General features: G+C 42.7%; 1 protein-coding gene across 15 annotated transcripts in view; it reads left to right on the forward strand.

The window, feature by feature from the left end:
• The window catches only part of LOC115130200 (protein 4.1-like), an 89230-nt gene that overhangs the window by 53688 nt on the left and 17992 nt on the right, over positions 1-17550 (forward strand). For 5 of the 15 annotated variants that reach the window (XM_065019407.1, XM_065019410.1, XM_065019406.1 and 2 more), the window contains exons 3-16: positions 641-844; positions 6007-6111; positions 6205-6262; positions 6387-6462; positions 6813-7031; positions 7227-7314; positions 10224-10376; positions 10892-10989; positions 11240-11415; positions 12997-13134; positions 14580-14791; positions 15692-15739; positions 16174-16239; positions 17176-17370. In XM_065019407.1, the coding sequence (XP_064875479.1) occupies positions 641-844; positions 6007-6111; positions 6205-6262; positions 6387-6462; positions 6813-7031; positions 7227-7314; positions 10224-10376; positions 10892-10989; positions 11240-11415; positions 12997-13134; positions 14580-14791; positions 15692-15739; positions 16174-16239; positions 17176-17370 (1836 nt within the window). Of the gene's footprint in view, positions 1-640; positions 845-6006; positions 6112-6204; positions 6263-6386; positions 6463-6812; positions 7032-7226; positions 7315-10223; positions 10377-10891; positions 10990-11239; positions 11416-12996; positions 13135-14579; positions 14792-15691; positions 15740-15952; positions 15989-16173; positions 16240-17175; positions 17371-17550 lie in introns of all 15 variants that reach the window. The other 10 variants (XM_029661083.2, XM_029661085.2, XM_065019409.1 and 7 more) reach the window with 10 other exon arrangements.

Here is a 17550-nt window from a genome sequence, read left to right on the forward strand (position 1 = left end):
GATGACCAGTTTCTGAGCTTGAGCTTAGCTAGCCAGCGTTGCTATGACATCGCCTACAAGCATGTGTATTTCTATTGGAGAAACCTATCTTCATACTGTACTGTCTTTGGCACCGTCATCCTCATTTAGCCTATACAGTAAATGACGTGGAAATTTGAAACATTTGATACAATATCAAACAGCCACAGTAGTATTCAGGTTTATAATAAACAAGTGTCCAAATAATTTCTCCTTAAAGGGATACTTCTGGATTTTGGCAAAAAAAACGTTATCTACAGCATCATGACTGGTTGTGTTCAAGCCCCATTAAAAAGTAATTTATTTTTCCTATTTAAATCATGTATTTATTATTAGGATCATCAAAAACATTGCCCCCCCCCGAATGTCATGATGTAATTCACACTCTGACGCAAAGACATAAAAATAGAAAGTTAATCTGAGTAGATACAGGGCTTCATTGCCAAAATCCAGAAGTATCCCTTTAACATTTCCATCACATTCATCCGGCCCACCAACTATTTATTCCACTTGACCAATCGTGTCACACCCTGTTGAGTCCAAAACAACACATTATCATAATCAACACACTTTAACATTCTCATCACAGTGCTATGTTAAAACCTGTGCCCCCCTTGTCCAGAAGGGCGAGAGAGCGGAGGGAGGCGTGGTCCCACAGGAGAATCAGCTTGAGCCATCGCAGGTGGAGGAGGACAGGACCTCACACAGGTCGTCCACCAGTAAGCTGTCCAGGTCTCCCGGTGGAGGCCGGAGCGTCCGCAGCTACAAGACCATGCAGTGCAAGATCACCCTGCTTGATGGCTCCGACTACACCTGTGTGGTGGAGGTGGGTGGAGGGGGTCACCACTTGGGGTTGAGGGGAGTTTTGCAGGTAGGTGGGTTAACGTGCGTGTAGGGATGGGTTGGTGTGTGTGTGCGTGTGTTGCAGAGTTCACCAGGGATCAGAGGGGGCAGGACATAGTTAGTCTCACTGACTTATAATTTCTTTCTCAAGTCATACTTTGTGGGGTTGTCTTGAAATAGTTTTTTTATCACGCTGAATTGATGACGTCTTATTCTACAAAGTCACCTCTGTCTACATGAATTGAGTGGACATTAATGGTCTTGTTCTACTGGAATACTAAAGCTGACAATATAGGTTAGCAAGCTTATGCATGGCTGTTCCTTTATTTCCTGTATTATCTGATCTTAACATAATTAAAGACTATGGAAGCTTGCCCCAATGGAATTCACTCTGCTTTTAACATTATTGTAATAAACTCCCCTTAGACCTAATACTTGGCTGTATACATTGAAAAACACCCCATCCCCCACTGGCACATAATCAGACAGTTTTTTGGCCAACACTGGCGTTTTCCCTCTAAGCAGACATCCATCACTCTGTATAAATCTGTCCATTCCTACACATTTACTGCTTTGTCTCCACAAAAAACAGAGGTTCTGTTCTTCAGCTTCTAGCCAGCTCTGTCGACCAACTACTGGAGAGAAATCAATCTATTAGTGCAGTTTGAGCCCCAGGCTGGATATGGCCAGATTAGTCGGTACATTCAATGGAAAAAGATAAAGCATTGTGGCCGGTTGGCTCGGTCGTCTGTTGGTCGCTCTGTGTAGGTGGCCATGGGAAAGCGACACTGCGAAGAGAAGGGTGTGGCTCCGGGCTAAACATGTTGCAGTGATTATTGACTGGCTCTTTCCCTGGCAGAGAGGACAGAGGAGAGATAGGGGGGGAGAAAGGTGGATAAGAGAGGGGAGGAGAGCGATGAGGGAGGAGAGGACAGAAAAGGAAGAGAGGGGATAAGGCAGGGGAGGAGAGATATGGTAATGTTTTGGGGGGATAGAGGTTAGGAGTGAGGGGATAGAGGTCAGGAGAGAGGGGAAAGGAGAGGTAGAGAGGAGAGTGGAAAGGCTTGAGGGGAGAAGGGAGATGGATACACTCGGTAGAAAAAAAGGTTCCAAAATGGTTCTTTGGTTGTCCTTTTTGGTTCCACATAGAACAAATGTCGGTTCCATGTAGACCCCTCTGGGAAAAGTGTCTACATGAAACCCAAAAGGGTTCTACCTGGAACCAAAAGGGTTCTACCTGAAAACAAAAGGGGTTCTTCAAAGGGTTCTCCTATGGGGACAGCCAAAGAACCCTTTTTTGGTACTAGATAGCACCTATCTAACAGTCTTCACTCTGTGTGCCTGATTTCATCCCTGAACCACAATAGAAGAAAAGAGACATGGGGGAAATAAAATCCTACATTAGAGGATTGGGACACGTCCCCAGGGTTCTACCTGGAACCAAAAGGGTTCTGCCTGGAACCAAAAAGGGTTCTTCAAAGGTTTCTCCTATAGGGACAACCGAATAACCCTTAGATTGTAGATAGTACCTTTAGAGAGAGGTGAGAGAGGGACAAGAAGTTTACTGAGGGGATAAAAAGAATGAAGCGGGTGATAGCGTGACATCCCCTCCTCTCTCGCAGTGACATGCACAGTGTCACGTCTGTCACAGGCCACTCCGCTTCTGGGTCACATGGTCTGAATCATCAATGTCGCTCTAACCTCCCAAGTCACCTCTACAACATTCCACTTAACTACCCATCAGCCCCATCAATGTCACAACAACACTCCTATAGTGAATCCAAATCCCCCCCTCGCCCCTACCGACTTGCTCGGAGGGCCCTCCATTGTCACGTGTTGCTGACAGATTTCTGAGAACGACTTCCAGTGTGAGTGGCGATGGGATCAATAAACCCATCAACTTCAGGACATACTCGTTAAATAGTTTTTAAAAAGCATGAAAATCAAGTGAACAAATCCCCCCTGTTGTTTTACAAGATATAAACTCAGAAACAGTTCAACATTTAATTTGGGAGGTATTTCATCTGTTAGCTAATACATGTGGTGTATAATTAGGCACGCCTCTCCATTCTTTAGTCGCAAATTGCGCCAACTCCATAGATATTGCGGTGCATGTCGGAATAGTACTTCACTCTGAAGCATTGCTGGCTTGGCCGAAGTGGCTATCTGAAGGTCTAATTAGCCCCTAAACCCTCGATCATTTTCGGTCCCTCAGCTTTGGGACACGTGTGCAATTGGAGGAGGCGCACGGGAGCGAGCAAATCGAGGGCCAAGGAGAAGGGAGTGATTTGAGATTGAGCCCTAGTAATGGATGTAGTGCGGTAGAGGAGCTAGGGAAGTGGAAACACCTTTATCTCTCCATCTCTGTTTGTCCTCATTGTTCAGGAGCTACATTCTTTGTTTGGATGTTGTTTGGGTCACTCAGACAGTGAGTGACATCGCTGAAGTGCTCCTTCTGGTGATTGGAAGGGGAAATCAAGGCTGCAGAGATGATCCTCTTTAGCGTTAGCTGTTAGCTGCCCATGGCTAATGCACATAGCTGGGTGTTTAATAAGGTTGTGGTGGTGAAGTGGTACCCCAAGTAGAGGTCGACCGATTAAGATTTTTCAACGCCGATACCGATTATTGGAGGACAAAAAAGCCAATACCGAATAATCGGACGATTTTTTAACATTTATTTGTAATAATGACAATTACAACAATACTGAATGAACACCTATTTTAACTTAATATAATACATCAATGAAATCAATTTAGCCTCAAATAAATAATGAAACATGTTCAATTTGGTTTAAATAATGCAAAAACAAAGTGTTGGAGAAGAAAGTAAAAGTGCAATATGTGCCATGTAAGAAAGCTAACGTTTAAGTTCCTTGCTCAGAACATGAGAACATATGAAAGCTGGTGGTTCCTTTTCACATGAGTCTTCAATATTCCCAGGTAAGAAGTTTTAGGTTGTAGGTATTATAGGAATTATAGGACTATTTCTCTCTATACCATTTGTATTTCATATACCTTTGACTATTGGATGTATTGCCAGTGTAACACTATAGCTTCCGTACCTCTCCTCGCTCCTACCTGGGCTCGGACCAGGAACACAACGACAACAGCCACCCTTGAAGCAGCGTTACCCATGCAGAGCAAGGGGAACAACTACTCCAAGTCTCAGAGCGAGTGACGTTTGAAACGCTATTAGCGCACACCCCGCTAACTAGCTAGCCATTTCACATCACATCGTTACACCAGCCTAATCTCGGGAGTTGATAGGCTTGAAGTCACACACAGCAGAGCTGCTGGCAAAACGCACAAAAGTGCTGTTTGAATGAATGCTTATGAGCCTGCTGGTGCCTACCATCGCTCAGTCAGACTGCTCTATCAAATCATAGACTTAATTATAACATAATAACACACAGAAATGCGAGCCTTAGTTCATTAATATAGTCAAATCCAGAAACTATCATCTCGAAAACAAGACGTTTATTCTTTCAGTGAAATACGGAACCGTTACGTATTTTATCTAACGGGTGGCATCCATCAGTCTAAATATTCCTGTTACATTGCACAACCTTCAATGTTTTGTCATAATTACGTAAAATTCTGGCAAATTAGTTCGCAATGAGCCAGGCGGCCCAAACTGTTGCATATACCCTGACTCTGCGTGCAATGCACACAAGAGAAGTGACACAATTTCACCTGGTTAATATTGCCTGCTAACCTGGATTTCAGACCAGAGAATCTTGTTTCTCACGGTTAGAGTTCTTTAGCTGCTTTTTCACAAATTCATAACCGGCTGTCATGTGCCTTTTACTGAGGAGTGGCTTCCGTCTGGTCGCTCTTCCATAAAAGCCTGGTTTGTGGAGTGCTGCTGTCCTTCTGACAGGTTATCACATCTCCACAGAGGGACTCTAGAGCTCTGTCAGAGTGATCATCTGGTTCTTGATCACCTCCCTGGTCAAGGTCCTTCTCCCCTGATTTCTCAGTTTGGCCAGGCAGCCAGCTCTAGCAAGAGTCTTTGTGGTTACAAACTTCTTCCATTTAAAGATGATGGAGGACACTGTGTTCTTGGGGACCTTCAATGACACAATCTTGTCTCTGAGCTCTACGGATCATTCTTTCAACCTCATGGCTTGGTTTTTGCTCTGACATGCACTGGTGTGTGCCTTTCCAAATCATGTCTAATCAATTGAATTTACAAAGAGAGAAAAAAAATAGATTTTTTTTTTTTTAATCAATTTTAGAATAAGGCTGTAATGTAACAAAATGTGGAAAAAGGAAAGGGGTCTGAATACACTGTGAAAATATGTGAAAATATGGGATTTTCTTGTCTCCTGTGTGTTTTTTGCTGCACACACACAAACACACACACATACGCACACACACACATTCACGCACATACAGTACACACACAGTTATTTTGTACTTTGTTTAGCTTTGATGGGATAACTTCAGTGTAGCCCATGTCAAGTATTCATTCTGACACTTGGTCTGTTTTAACACACCTAGCTACTACTCCAGAAACACTACAAAATAACCCAGTTTTAACACACCTAGTCCTCTACAAAAAACGTTACAAAATATAACCCTTCAAATCTTTGTCCATTTCAAGGTGACATATTTGTAAGAAGTCTACTGTGTCAGCCCCCTTTACCCATGGCTTAATTGGGCTATTTTTACAAAGCGTTAAGGCATGTTGCTAATTTAGAGCTAGCAATAGGAGCCTCACAGGTTCACGTATCGTGGTTCTGAAAGCCTTGGATCTCGCCCTGCGAGGGCCAGGCAAGGTAACAGCCATTAGTACAGGGATCAGGATGTGACACAACATGGTGTGATGCTGGGAGATGGGAGTGGAGCCCTTTTGACAGGCAACCCCCTCACCCTGTAGAGAGTGGAGTTATGGTAGGAAGACTGGCACCCACAGAGGCAGACGTGTGTGTGTGTGTGTGTCTGAATACTCTTTCCAGTGCCTATCTTTCATTAAATGGCTCCTGACCCCGTTGGAGGAATACATCACAATTTAGCGCAGTGACACACCATTATCATTCAGGAGGGGTTAGATAATAGAAAAATGGTCTGCCGCAGTAATCTGTCCAATGTATGTTTGTAGCATTTCTAGAATAAGAGTTTTTCATGTGCTTTTCTGTGCAGAAACGGGAGAGAGGCCATGTGTTATTCCACAAAGTTTGTGAGCAGCTTAACCTCCTGGAAAAGGACTACTTTGGCATCACATTCCGGGATATCGAAAACCAAAAGGTGGAATTTCTCTTTTTGATTTTTCTGTGTAATTAGGGGTATTTTGGTTATTTTGTAGAGGTGAATTGACACTGTCCTCTTGAATTCTCCCAGAACTGGTTAGACCCATCTAAAGAGATGAAGAAACAGATCAGAGGTGCGTGGAATATGGGTATTTGGATATTATTCTCTGCATGGTTTGAATGTTAGCCAGCATGCTAGTTACTCAGGCTGAAAGGATCTATCCTACTGTTCAATGGTCATTTGAATGACCGGCTTGTTTTTGTACGCTCCAGGAGTCGCCTGGAATTTTTCATTCAACGTGAAGTTTTACCCTCCAGACCCTGCCCAGCTGTCTGAGGATATTACAAGGTAACACTTTCTCTAGTTTCACCTTCGGGAAGCTGTCCACTAGGTCCTTTTTCAAGAGGTTTGCTATTTTTGTACCTTTGGGATGTCTACATTCACCAAATAGCTGTCTGAGTCACCTGGGATGTTTTTATTCTTCTGTCCTCAGGGTTTTACATTAGCATAATGACACATTTTTTTAATCAATTCATTACTGTGCTTTGTGCATTTGGCTGCCAATTAACTCTCTCGTTCTCTTTGTTTTCCTTTCTCTCACACTTCTTTTTCTCCGACAAACTCCCTTCCTCACTCCCCTTTCTCTTCCCCAACCCTCTTTCTCTGTCCCTCACCCTTCCTCCCCCTCTCACTCTCAGATATTACCTGTGCCTCCAGTTGAGAGATGACGTGGTGTCGGGGCGTCTGCCCTGCTCCTTTGCCACCCACACGGTGCTGGGATCCTACACAGTCCAATCAGAGCTTGGGGACTACGATCCAGAGGAGTCTGGGACAGACTACGTCAGCGAGTTCCGCTTTGCCCCCAACCAAACCAAGGAGCTGGAGGAGAAGGTCATGGACCTGCACAAGAACTACAAGTCAGTCTGTCTGTCTGTCTAGAACTACAAGTCAGTCTCTGTGTCTAGAACTACAACTCAGTCTGTTTGTCTGTCTGTCTACATTTTTCTGTCTTTCTGTCTATATAACCTATTGGAAGAGACGGTCATGGACTGAACAGTTACTGTATAAAAAAACATACAAAACCCTCTGTGTGTGTTTGTCTCTCTCTCCAGAGGAATGATGCCAGCTGAGGCTGAGATGCACTTCCTCGAGAACGTGAAGAAGCTGTCCATGTACGGAGTGGACCTTCACCATGCCAAGGTAAAGGGGCCGTATTCAACTTATACAAACACCTGTTATTGACCCCAACCCTATTGTTGTTGTTTTTTCAAAATGTCTGCTCTGCCATGAATTGAAAAAGCCCTGTTATGACCTGCATGATTCTGCCTGGTTCCCTGTCCTTTGACCGCCAGCAGCTTGATTAGCCATTTGGATCTTTGTTGTTTGAATCCTTAGATCCAAACCATGGTGTTATGTACTGCCCTAAGTGACACATCAAACCCCACAAGTGCAGGGAATGAAGGATATCACTTACATAGGCTTTGAAATGAACTAATTTAACCTTGCTACCAAATTCATTATTTTAGCCTGTCAAAGGTGCGTACACTTTTTATGGTCTGCGTATCACTAGCTAATGTCCTCTCTGTTTTGTGTTCAATTTTGTTCTTGTTGTTACTTTGTGCCTCGGTTGGTTGTTAATGTTGTTTGCAATGTCAGCTGGGAATGACATTTTAGGACTAACTAATCACCTATCTACACAAGACTGTTATATAACCAAGCAAATCAAAAACTGGCCCAATTCACTGGCATAGATTTTAATGGACATGGCACGGTTAGATAAAAGAACATTGTCAGATTGAATATACTCAAGAAGCAATAGGAGAGGAGAAAGAGCTTATTTTAGATTTTAGCTGAACCTTTTACAAATATGGTTATTTTTTGTCTTTATTGAAGAAACATTGTTTGGAAAATTGTATTTCTGTTGCCAGCCATGTAAATATAGCCTGACCCAGCTATGTAATGTGGGTTATATCATCTGACCTCATGTAACCCCAAAGCACCATGAGGAAAAATCGTTCACCAAAAACCGTTTCACAACACCTCCTAGCACCAATTGCATCAGAGAGTAAACATAGTGTTTTGTCATGAAAAAAAAAACATGAAATAATGACATGCACTTATGATTTTAATTCATAACCAAATAAGAAGGGAACACATAAAAATACTCAAAACAGACTCACTGATGCCATGGAAACTTTCCCTCCGTTTGGTCAGATCAGACTGTTTTTATCTTTTCTTGTCTTATTCTTACTGAATGGCCTAGTTGGTAGGAAGCCTGTTTGAGTGCTTGTCTCCAGCTAAGGGCGAGGTAAGGCTTGCATTTTGTTTGTGTGTATGTAAAGTTACATGTATGTTACATGTGTTCCTGTCTGAAAACCCCTGTCTTCGTGCATGACCATGGACTGTTAGAGTCCATCGTTTAGGGCTGTGGGTTTGTCTCACCACATTGTGGATGATTGTAATTGTAATTTCTTAGGTGGCTGTTGTGAGGTGTAGGATATCGCCCCCCCACAATGGTATACTGCATCCCCTCATAGCCCCAGTGCTCATATCCCACACACAGGGAGTTGTGGACCACCCTCTGTCCCCCCATCTGCTCTGTGGCAGCCTGACTGTGCTCATCTGCAGACTTTAAGACCTTTTGGGGAAGGCCTCATCTTTGTGATGTCATGTGACTAGTATTCTCCATTTTAACCCCACATTTAGGCTACATCCAATATCCACATTAACATGCCTCTTGAATGAAGCAACTAGGCATGTGGTATGCTAGTGTGGACATTGGAACATAGAATTAGACTTTAGACAGAGTAGATGTCATTGTAGTAACAGACTCCGCCTCGGGAGTGATAGACTTCTCCATCACCCTAACATTCACTGTTCTTGCAATGCCATCATATTGTGATGTACGTAGTTGTATGAATGAATGTTTAGACAAAATTCCCACTGCAGCCTTGTAGACCTTCAGCATCCATGGATCATGAAAAAGGAGCACAGTTCATTGTACAGCCCAGCTGAAAATACCTCAGCTTTGCTCGTTACTACCCTAAACTACATTTAAATAGCTATGACACGTACATCACTGTGCTCTGTAAATTGGCTCTCAATTGCTTCCTCCCCTCATCTCCTTAACTTCATCTGCACTGATTGGAACGTGACAGGTAAAAGCAAGATTAGGCTGGCTTTCACCTGCTCAGTTCTTTCAGCTGAGTGCAATGAAGGAGAGGAGGCAAGGAGAGGACAGACTTCTTAGACAATTGAGAAAGAGCCCAATACTTGCTCCTGGCTAAGCCAGACAGATAACTAGTGAAAGTAGGAGCTGTGAAAAGAGGCGAGTTAGGATAAATAATTGGTTTCCGGTAATGTAGGTCATTTTCTTGTCTCTTGAGTTCTTGGTTTGGCGACGGTTTGTGAAATATGTTCATCAACATTACGACAGCTCTCATTATGTTTTCATTTCAATTATCCTTTTTTTAGAAAGCTCATTTGAATCCTTCATTGAATAATGCATTGTATTTGGCTTGCCGTATCGCCAGTCATCTCAGGCTGCCTCACTTCTTTGTAGGAGAAAGTGGTGGTGTCTGATAATGTCAACCATTTTTGTTTTAAACAATCAGAAACTTTTTTTAGCCTGGTTGTCAATCTGTTTTGGCATTAGTCAACTACTCTGCTGTTATCATGTTTGGTAGAGTCTAGAAAAGATTAGGAATAAGTCTATGGGCATACTGTAGACCAGGGCTATTAGAACTCCAGGCCTGGAGGAACGAAACACTTCTGGACTCGCTGGGCCAATCAGTGACATTCAATCAATCAATTAATTACTAGTTAGTAAACAAAACCAGGAGCCCTTTGGCCCTTCAGGCATGAAGTTGAATAGCCCTGCAGACAGTAAACTAAGGACAACAACCAATAGGTGAGCTGACTAAGACCAAAACTGACTGACACCTAGGCTTCCTCAATGTGAGATTAGTAACAAAATTCCACAAACTTGACCAAAGTTCCCAGGTTTTTTCAGAAATCCCACTTTGTGGAAGTTTCAGGAATTTTGCAACCCGGACTCTCGTTTGAGTAGTGTCAGGTTGTTAACCACGCTTCCTGACATTCCTTCCCAGGATTCCGAGGGTGTTGAGATCATGTTGGGCGTGTGCTCCAGTGGTCTTCTGATCTACCGCGATCGCTTGCGCATCAACAGGTTCGCCTGGCCCAAGGTCCTCAAGATCTCCTACAAAAGGAATAATTTCTACATCAAAATACGCCCTGGAGAGGTAAGCATATCAGTATAAGGCCCTGCTGACATGAAAGCAATGTCCCGATCCTGTTTCATGTATGAAGGTAGTATGCACATCACATAGAATGGCATCACATAGAATAGCATCACATAGAACAGGGTTCCCCAACTGGTGGCCCGTGTGCCCGAATTTGGCCCACGGGTGGTTTTATTTGGCCCTCCAAGTATTCTGAGCAAAAATAAATACAACATTTATTGTTGGAAATAAAATACTGTAAAAACACCAGGAAATTAGCTCCAAGTGATTTTAATTTAAGAAATCTGTTCCTAAGTATTCCCACGCATAAGAGAGAGACACATGATCATATAGAAATGTATGCAAGGTTTGAAATTATTATCTTTTAATCTAACATATCTGTTTGGACTTGTTGCAGTCAACAAATTATATGTTCCGGCACCCCGACCATCCGCTCAAGAAATAAATTGTCCCGCGGCTGAATCTAGTTGATGATCCCTGTGTTTGTGTGTTTTTTCTGTATGTTTTGTCATCAGTTTGAGCAGTTTGAAAGCACAATTGGGTTCAAGCTCCCCAACCATAGGGCGGCCAAGAGATTATGGAAGGTTTGCGTGGAGCACCACACCTTTTTCAGGTGAGACCTGGGCCACCACCTCAACGTGTAGACATCTGCCATTTCAGTGAAGGGTTTTGATGTAAATCCATAGTCATTGAACATTGTCTTGGTTAACTTCATGCTGGGTTGGAACAATTGCCTGCACACACTGCTTCCCTCCAGGACCATTTACCCATCCCTGCTGTAATTGTGTGTCTTTCTTGACCTCTAGGTAGATTAATGTCTCCTCTTTGTTCTCCTGCCCTCAACATTCCTCTCTGTCCTCTAGGTTGGTGTCTCCAGAAACTCCCCCCAAGAAGTTCCTAAACCTGGGTTCTAAGTTCCGCTACAGCGGGAGAACCCAGGCCCAGACTCGACGAGCGAGCTCCCAGATCGTCCGCCCAGCGCCCTGCTTTGAGCGCTCCACCAGCAAGCGCTACATCATGTCTCGCAGCCTGGACGGAGGTTTGTAGTCCCATCAACCTTTCTCTTTGAAGTGGTTAGGAATGAAGGAGGATTGTAATCACATTTCTCCCCATAGAGTTTGAGTTGGGGAAGCATACTACAGGACAAAGCAAGCTACAAAACATTATTAAACAACCAAACCTAAATCATCGCACTTATGAAAATCATATGTTGCCCTTGTCCTCCGTGTTCATGTCCACACTTTTCTGAAGTATTTGATTCTAAGCTGTCCAAGTCAGAGGGATTTACAGTATCCAGAGATGTTTTTACATGCATCTCAGGCACCATTCAATCAATGCACCCATTTGTCATAATGGCCATACCACTGCACACCTTGTGACATCTGTCAATCAATCACACTTGATTTGGTTTTCACATTGAAATTCACTCAAGTTCTCCCAGACCTGTCATTGGCTTACAAGTGTCACTGGTGTGAATAGGAAATACTTTCCCTTGAATATCCCTAGAACGATAGTTGATATTCTCCACAGAGCCATTTTGGTCGCCATTTGCCTTGAAAGTGGTCGCTTGCTCGACAGCTTCAACATTTCCTAGTCTAGATGAACGCTTAAAAGAACCTCCGTAAGCAGCCGTGCTGTGAAGGCTCAAAAGCCTCAGTACGCCGCTCAGACTAATTACAGTTTTTAGCCATTGTTATCTTCGCCGCTCTGCACTCACAATGCCTTTTCATCCCCTAGAAGCACCCAGGGCCGTCCCTCACTCCCCTGTCTTTATCAACCAGTCCCAAACCACGGGTAAAGTCCTTTATTTTTCAAGCCAGTTCACAGAGGAAGCCGCAGATAAATGGCTCGTAGTGACGACGGCTATGTATGAAGAGAGAATCGAAAATATTGTTTATTTTATATCCCCTTCTGAGGGAACGGATACTCGCCACAGGGATTTACCAGGCACCCCATTGTGTTGTTTTGTCATCTTCGCTTGACGATGCACCCTCTGCTTTTGTTCTCCCCCGTTCGCTGATTAATTGGAGAATTTAGTTTTTTATTGTATTTATGCTGCCGCCCCTCCCATGTCATATCTGAGCTGTGACGAAAACCTGTCCGTTTGAATGCAAATGTTGCTGTTTCATTTAGGAATAAAGAGCTTTTTTGGCGGGATTTCACTAGCTAACTGACTTGAAAGAGAGACTCGGCCAATTGGCTGTGATATCAATTGAATATGAGCCACCCCGGGGCCCATATTAGTTTCAGACTCCATCAGTATCATTGGACCTAAAAGGCAACATTGATTTTTCTGTCTCAACTCTTCATTGATGGGAGAAAGTTTAGTGTCTGACTGTCTGTTCTCATCCCATCAGAAAGTGTATCCATTCAGTGTCTTAGTCTTAAGAGGCTTTCCATAATACTGTGAACCAGACAACTTACGCCTCCTTTAACGTTCATGTATTCAAATCCATAGTCAATAACTCTACAAAATTATTATATAAACAAACAATATTCTCTCCCTCTTTCTCCCAAGTGCTCAGCTGACTACCTAATGCTCAGCTTTGAATAATATTATGTGTTATGTTAATGTTGAATCTTCCCCCGTGATATTGAATTTCTATGCAATCCTCCTCAGCTCCGCAGAGTTCACCCAAAAGGAGTTCACCCAAAAGGAGTTCACCCAATAGGAGTTCACCCAAAAGGAGTTCACCCCCAAAAACTGTATCACCGAGAATTAAACCACCTGCTAGTTTAAACGGCACTAAACCAACAGGTAGATATTATGCACTGTGTCTCTCTGTACGTGCTAACAGTAGATGTAGCCCCTGAGCTAACTATGCCTGCTAGTTAATGATCCATATCTCTGCTTCTTTCCTTTGACTTTTTCCAATGGTAGCCATTTGGTTTTGTATTTTGGGCCCTGGTTACAGACACCCCTCGGTGCTGATCAGGCTTGCGCTGCATGCTCCCATGCTAATTGGGAGGGGGGGGAGGGGGGCTCCCCGAGCATGTGAACGCACCATGGCCCTCCCTTCATAGCTGTTCACTTGTAGTTGTTTGTTTGAAAGAAAATGGAGAAAAAAAATCCCAGCCTTGTTCTGTTAGCTTGGCCGCTAATGGCTTATGTGGCCTGGATCTATAAAGAGACTCAACAATCGCTCGCTCATTCTCCCAGCTCGTTACATTGATTCAGAGTGCTTTTTGTGCTGTCAGTGACGTAGGGAGATGATATAAGTTAACATAGTTACAGTAGTCATTTTTTAAGATATGTGTTTTATCCCTGAATGATCAACAAAGCTAATAGGCTGTGTTCTAAGTTCACAACAGGGATGCAGTGCATGTTTTGTCTGAGCTGACTCATAGCAATGATGGAATATTAAATGTTTCTAATTTACCAGCACACCCAATACCATATCATCTGCCAACTACATATTTTTCCCCCTTTCTCGTTTAGGTTCTGACGCAGTAGTTTTTATGTTGGTATTTAAGTGCATGCAGTTTGAGCCTTTCATTATCAGTCAATGGGAGGAATTCAAAAGCTGCAGTCAATTAGAGAATGTTTGTAAGTACGGCCCATAGAGGAGCTGAAAAATGACAGCTTATCAGGGATTGCTGTCTAATGTTAATTGAAAATTGATGATGAGGGTAGTCACCCTAGCATTTAAACCTCTGCATGGAAACTGATATAGCAATTTTTTTTATATATATATATATATATACATATATATACACATATATATATACATATATATATAGCCTTTTCTCATAAATCTGGAGCGTGGTATTTTGTTAGGTGCATACTGTTGTGAAACCCTTGATGATATCGATTTTAATATATAATACAGCTTATGAGATGCTTTTCATTTCAAACCACACAATGATTATGGAGTATTGGCTTTAATTACAGATCAAGGCTAATATCTGAATGAAAAGCTCTAACGTTGATAATAATAGTGTTATTATCAATGGGAATGGGATTTAATGCCTGTTTTTAGGTTTATCTTCCATGAGTCTATGGTTGTGATGACTATGCTGATACAACCTGCAGCTTATTACATTCACGCTCCAACCTGCTAACGTGCAATGTTGCCTCAGTTAGAAGAAAATGACAATTCCTTAATGCAAAATGCTGTGTGTGTGTGTGTGTATGTGTGTGTGGGTATGTGCGTGCCTGTGTGCGTGCGTGTGCATGCATGTGCGTCTATGTGCATGCTTCAGAGATGGGCTCGGATCTATACGGAAGGGCGAAGGGCATTGCCGTGAGTGACCTCATCACCACAGTGACACCGGAGAAAAAGGTGGAAGAGAGGAAGGCAGAGGAAGAGGTAGAAGTAGAGGTGCAGGTGGAGGTGGAGGAGGAAGACGAGACCACGAAAGCCACCGAGATGTCTCAGCCAAGTCCAACCTCTCCCATTCGACATGACACCAAGGTATAGTTCTCCACACCCAATCAATTATCTCTGTCCTCAGTCCACCCCTGAGCTCTCTCTATAATACATTAAAACAAATTTCTCTGAGTGCCCAGATTCCACTCTGAAAACGAAAGCTGTTTAATGCCGGAGCCCAGAGTGTAACCTAGCTATGCCAGCCAGAGCTATTCTATCAGACAGACTAGAGCCAGGTGGCCATCATTTTTCCAAGGTAGTGAAGCATTGCAAATCTCATTGTCTGGGAATGCCGTCCTGTGCTTTCACGCTCTGCCACGCTCTCTATCAGGTAGGCAGGGCCCTGATAACTCACTAATGGATAACTCAGAGTCCTCGAACCTGAACTGTCTCTACTCTGCCTGAAAGGCGACTTCAGATCAGTGCCAGAAGACTCGGAAAAAGACAGGGACAGACTATTTCAAATGTAGAAATTAAAAGTGCTTGTTTAGACGTGATGTTCATTCATTGTGAAAGTTGATGACGAGGAGCTTAAACTTAATTAACTTTGGCAGATGTAATGTCTATAGTTACTCGTTACCTAGGAGAAGAGTTCTTAGTAGAGTCCTAATGCTTATTGTGAAAGGGCAAACTGCTAACTGTAATTTAATTGGTGATGAAAATTGATAAGGCAGGAGAACAACCTCTAGCTGGTGGAGTCATCTGTAATGTATTCTAATGGAATGATGTTGACATAGGTCTTCTGAATATGTTTTAATGCATTTCCTGTTGTTTTTTTTACCCCGAAAATGGTTTACAATCACTACTTTGTTGAACCACTTTGCTAATGGCTAATGTTTTGGTAAAAACGAGTTCTGGGAAATCCTACATTCAACCCTAACAGCCACGGTTCTCTTTCTCCTCACGCTTGTCCATTGGATGTTCTACTGTGTTACTACTAAACAGACGGAACTGACTGACACTTGTGTCGATGGTGAACTGACAGCTACTGAGGTTTGTACCACGGGTAGACATTTCACCTCAACTCTCATCTGTTCTTGTAGAAGTCTTACGTTCTTTAGTTCCATATTTCTATTTCAACAATATCGGACTGTCTGATTATCCATTCAATGCGTTATTTGATAGTTTCTCTTATAAGCTATAACCTGTTGTGTTGTATTGCTGTTTTGATATCAAATTCCCTCTCTGTGCTTCCCATGCTGCCAGTCGGACCAAGACGACGAGTCTGAGTTAAAGACACAGGTATATTAACTAGTGTATGGTGCCTTAACTCTCATTTCATCCACAGCTCGTCAAACGACCATTTCATCCGCAACCTGTGAACCTGGGATTCAAAATCACTGTAGGCTTCACAATCAAGATCTGCAATCTATGAGATGTGGATTTTATATGCAACAACATCTAAATGACTGTCATTTTCCTTCCAGAACAGTTTCATAAGGCGAATTAAAGGAGAGAATGTGTTTGTCAGACATAGTGTGCTGATGTTAGAGGTTGGTACAGTATGGAACGCCAGGCTAGTGCATGGAGATTGGTGACATTTTGGTCAAGGACTAGGTTTGGCCAGTAACAGTGGATTTCCCATTTTGACCACAATAACATATTGTTTTGAACTGTCCAATGTTGATTCACTAGCTAACATACTTAGTAAGCATGGAGTGTTTTTGGGGTGATTTAGTTTTTGCTGTAATACATTCATGTGATATGCTAGATTGGGAGTAATTGCTTATAAATAGAGAATAAGATGAATTAAGGTTCAATTGATGTCTATGAATACTTCTTTACAAAGAGGTGAATCTTAACTTTCACTTCAGTTAAATTTGTACTTATTCATGCATTGATGTCTATATGAGACTAAGTGAAAAATTGACCTTATGAATTATCCACATTTTGTGGTGAATCCTAGGTATACAAGAGAGGCAAATGCATTGCAGTGTTCTTTTGAATGCATGTTCTGCCTGTTTTGGATAGATTATGCCGTATATACAGCTCATTACACTGCACTGCACCTGTGAACATAATATAAACATACATCAAAGTAATGGACATTATGTTTGTCAATCTGTCACCAAGACGATACTTAGCCACGCTACTTCAATAGCAGCACACAAGCTGCACTCACAAAGATTCAGAATTGTAATTTCGTCTCATAGTACACCGTTGATTTCCTATTGCGTTTGCATTGCAGAACTCATTCACTACCTCATTTTGTTTTTAAAGGATTGATTTGTAGCTTGCTGACTAGCGTCCAGTAGCATATTTTTTTCAATAGAATGTTATTTTCAGTATTGTTCAAAACATGGACATAAATGTTAAACAGCCTGAAAGAACAGGACACAATACTCCGACATTAAATTGATATCCATACACGTTTAAAATCTAGAATTAGCAGTAGCATCAGTCAAATGACTTCTCTTTCTGTTCCTCAGGACACAGTGGGCACGCCAGAGGAGCTGTTGAAACACGCAACCAACATCAGCGAGCTCAAGAGGTCGTTCCTGGAGACGGGCGCCGACACGGCCGGCCTCACCGAGTGGGAGAAGAGGCTGTCCTCGTCCCCCCTGCGCTCGCTGCGTCTCGACGAAGCCCCTATGATCGAACCACTGGAGCTCGATGAAGTACCGGTAAATTCACTGTCAAATCGGAAAGGGACTGAATAGAGAGGGGGGAGGCATCCATTCATCGTTTAGAGACCCCTGTGTTTTAATTACACATTTAGTAGAACCTCAGTGGGTGAAAACACGTAGAATTAGAAATCCGCTAACATGTAATCCATGGGTGGACATTATGCTGCTTTTTGTTCC

Source organism: Oncorhynchus nerka, linkage group LG6, assembly GCF_034236695.1.
Source record: "Oncorhynchus nerka isolate Pitt River linkage group LG6, Oner_Uvic_2.0, whole genome shotgun sequence".
Classification (NCBI taxonomy): domain Eukaryota; kingdom Metazoa; phylum Chordata; class Actinopteri; order Salmoniformes; family Salmonidae; genus Oncorhynchus; species Oncorhynchus nerka.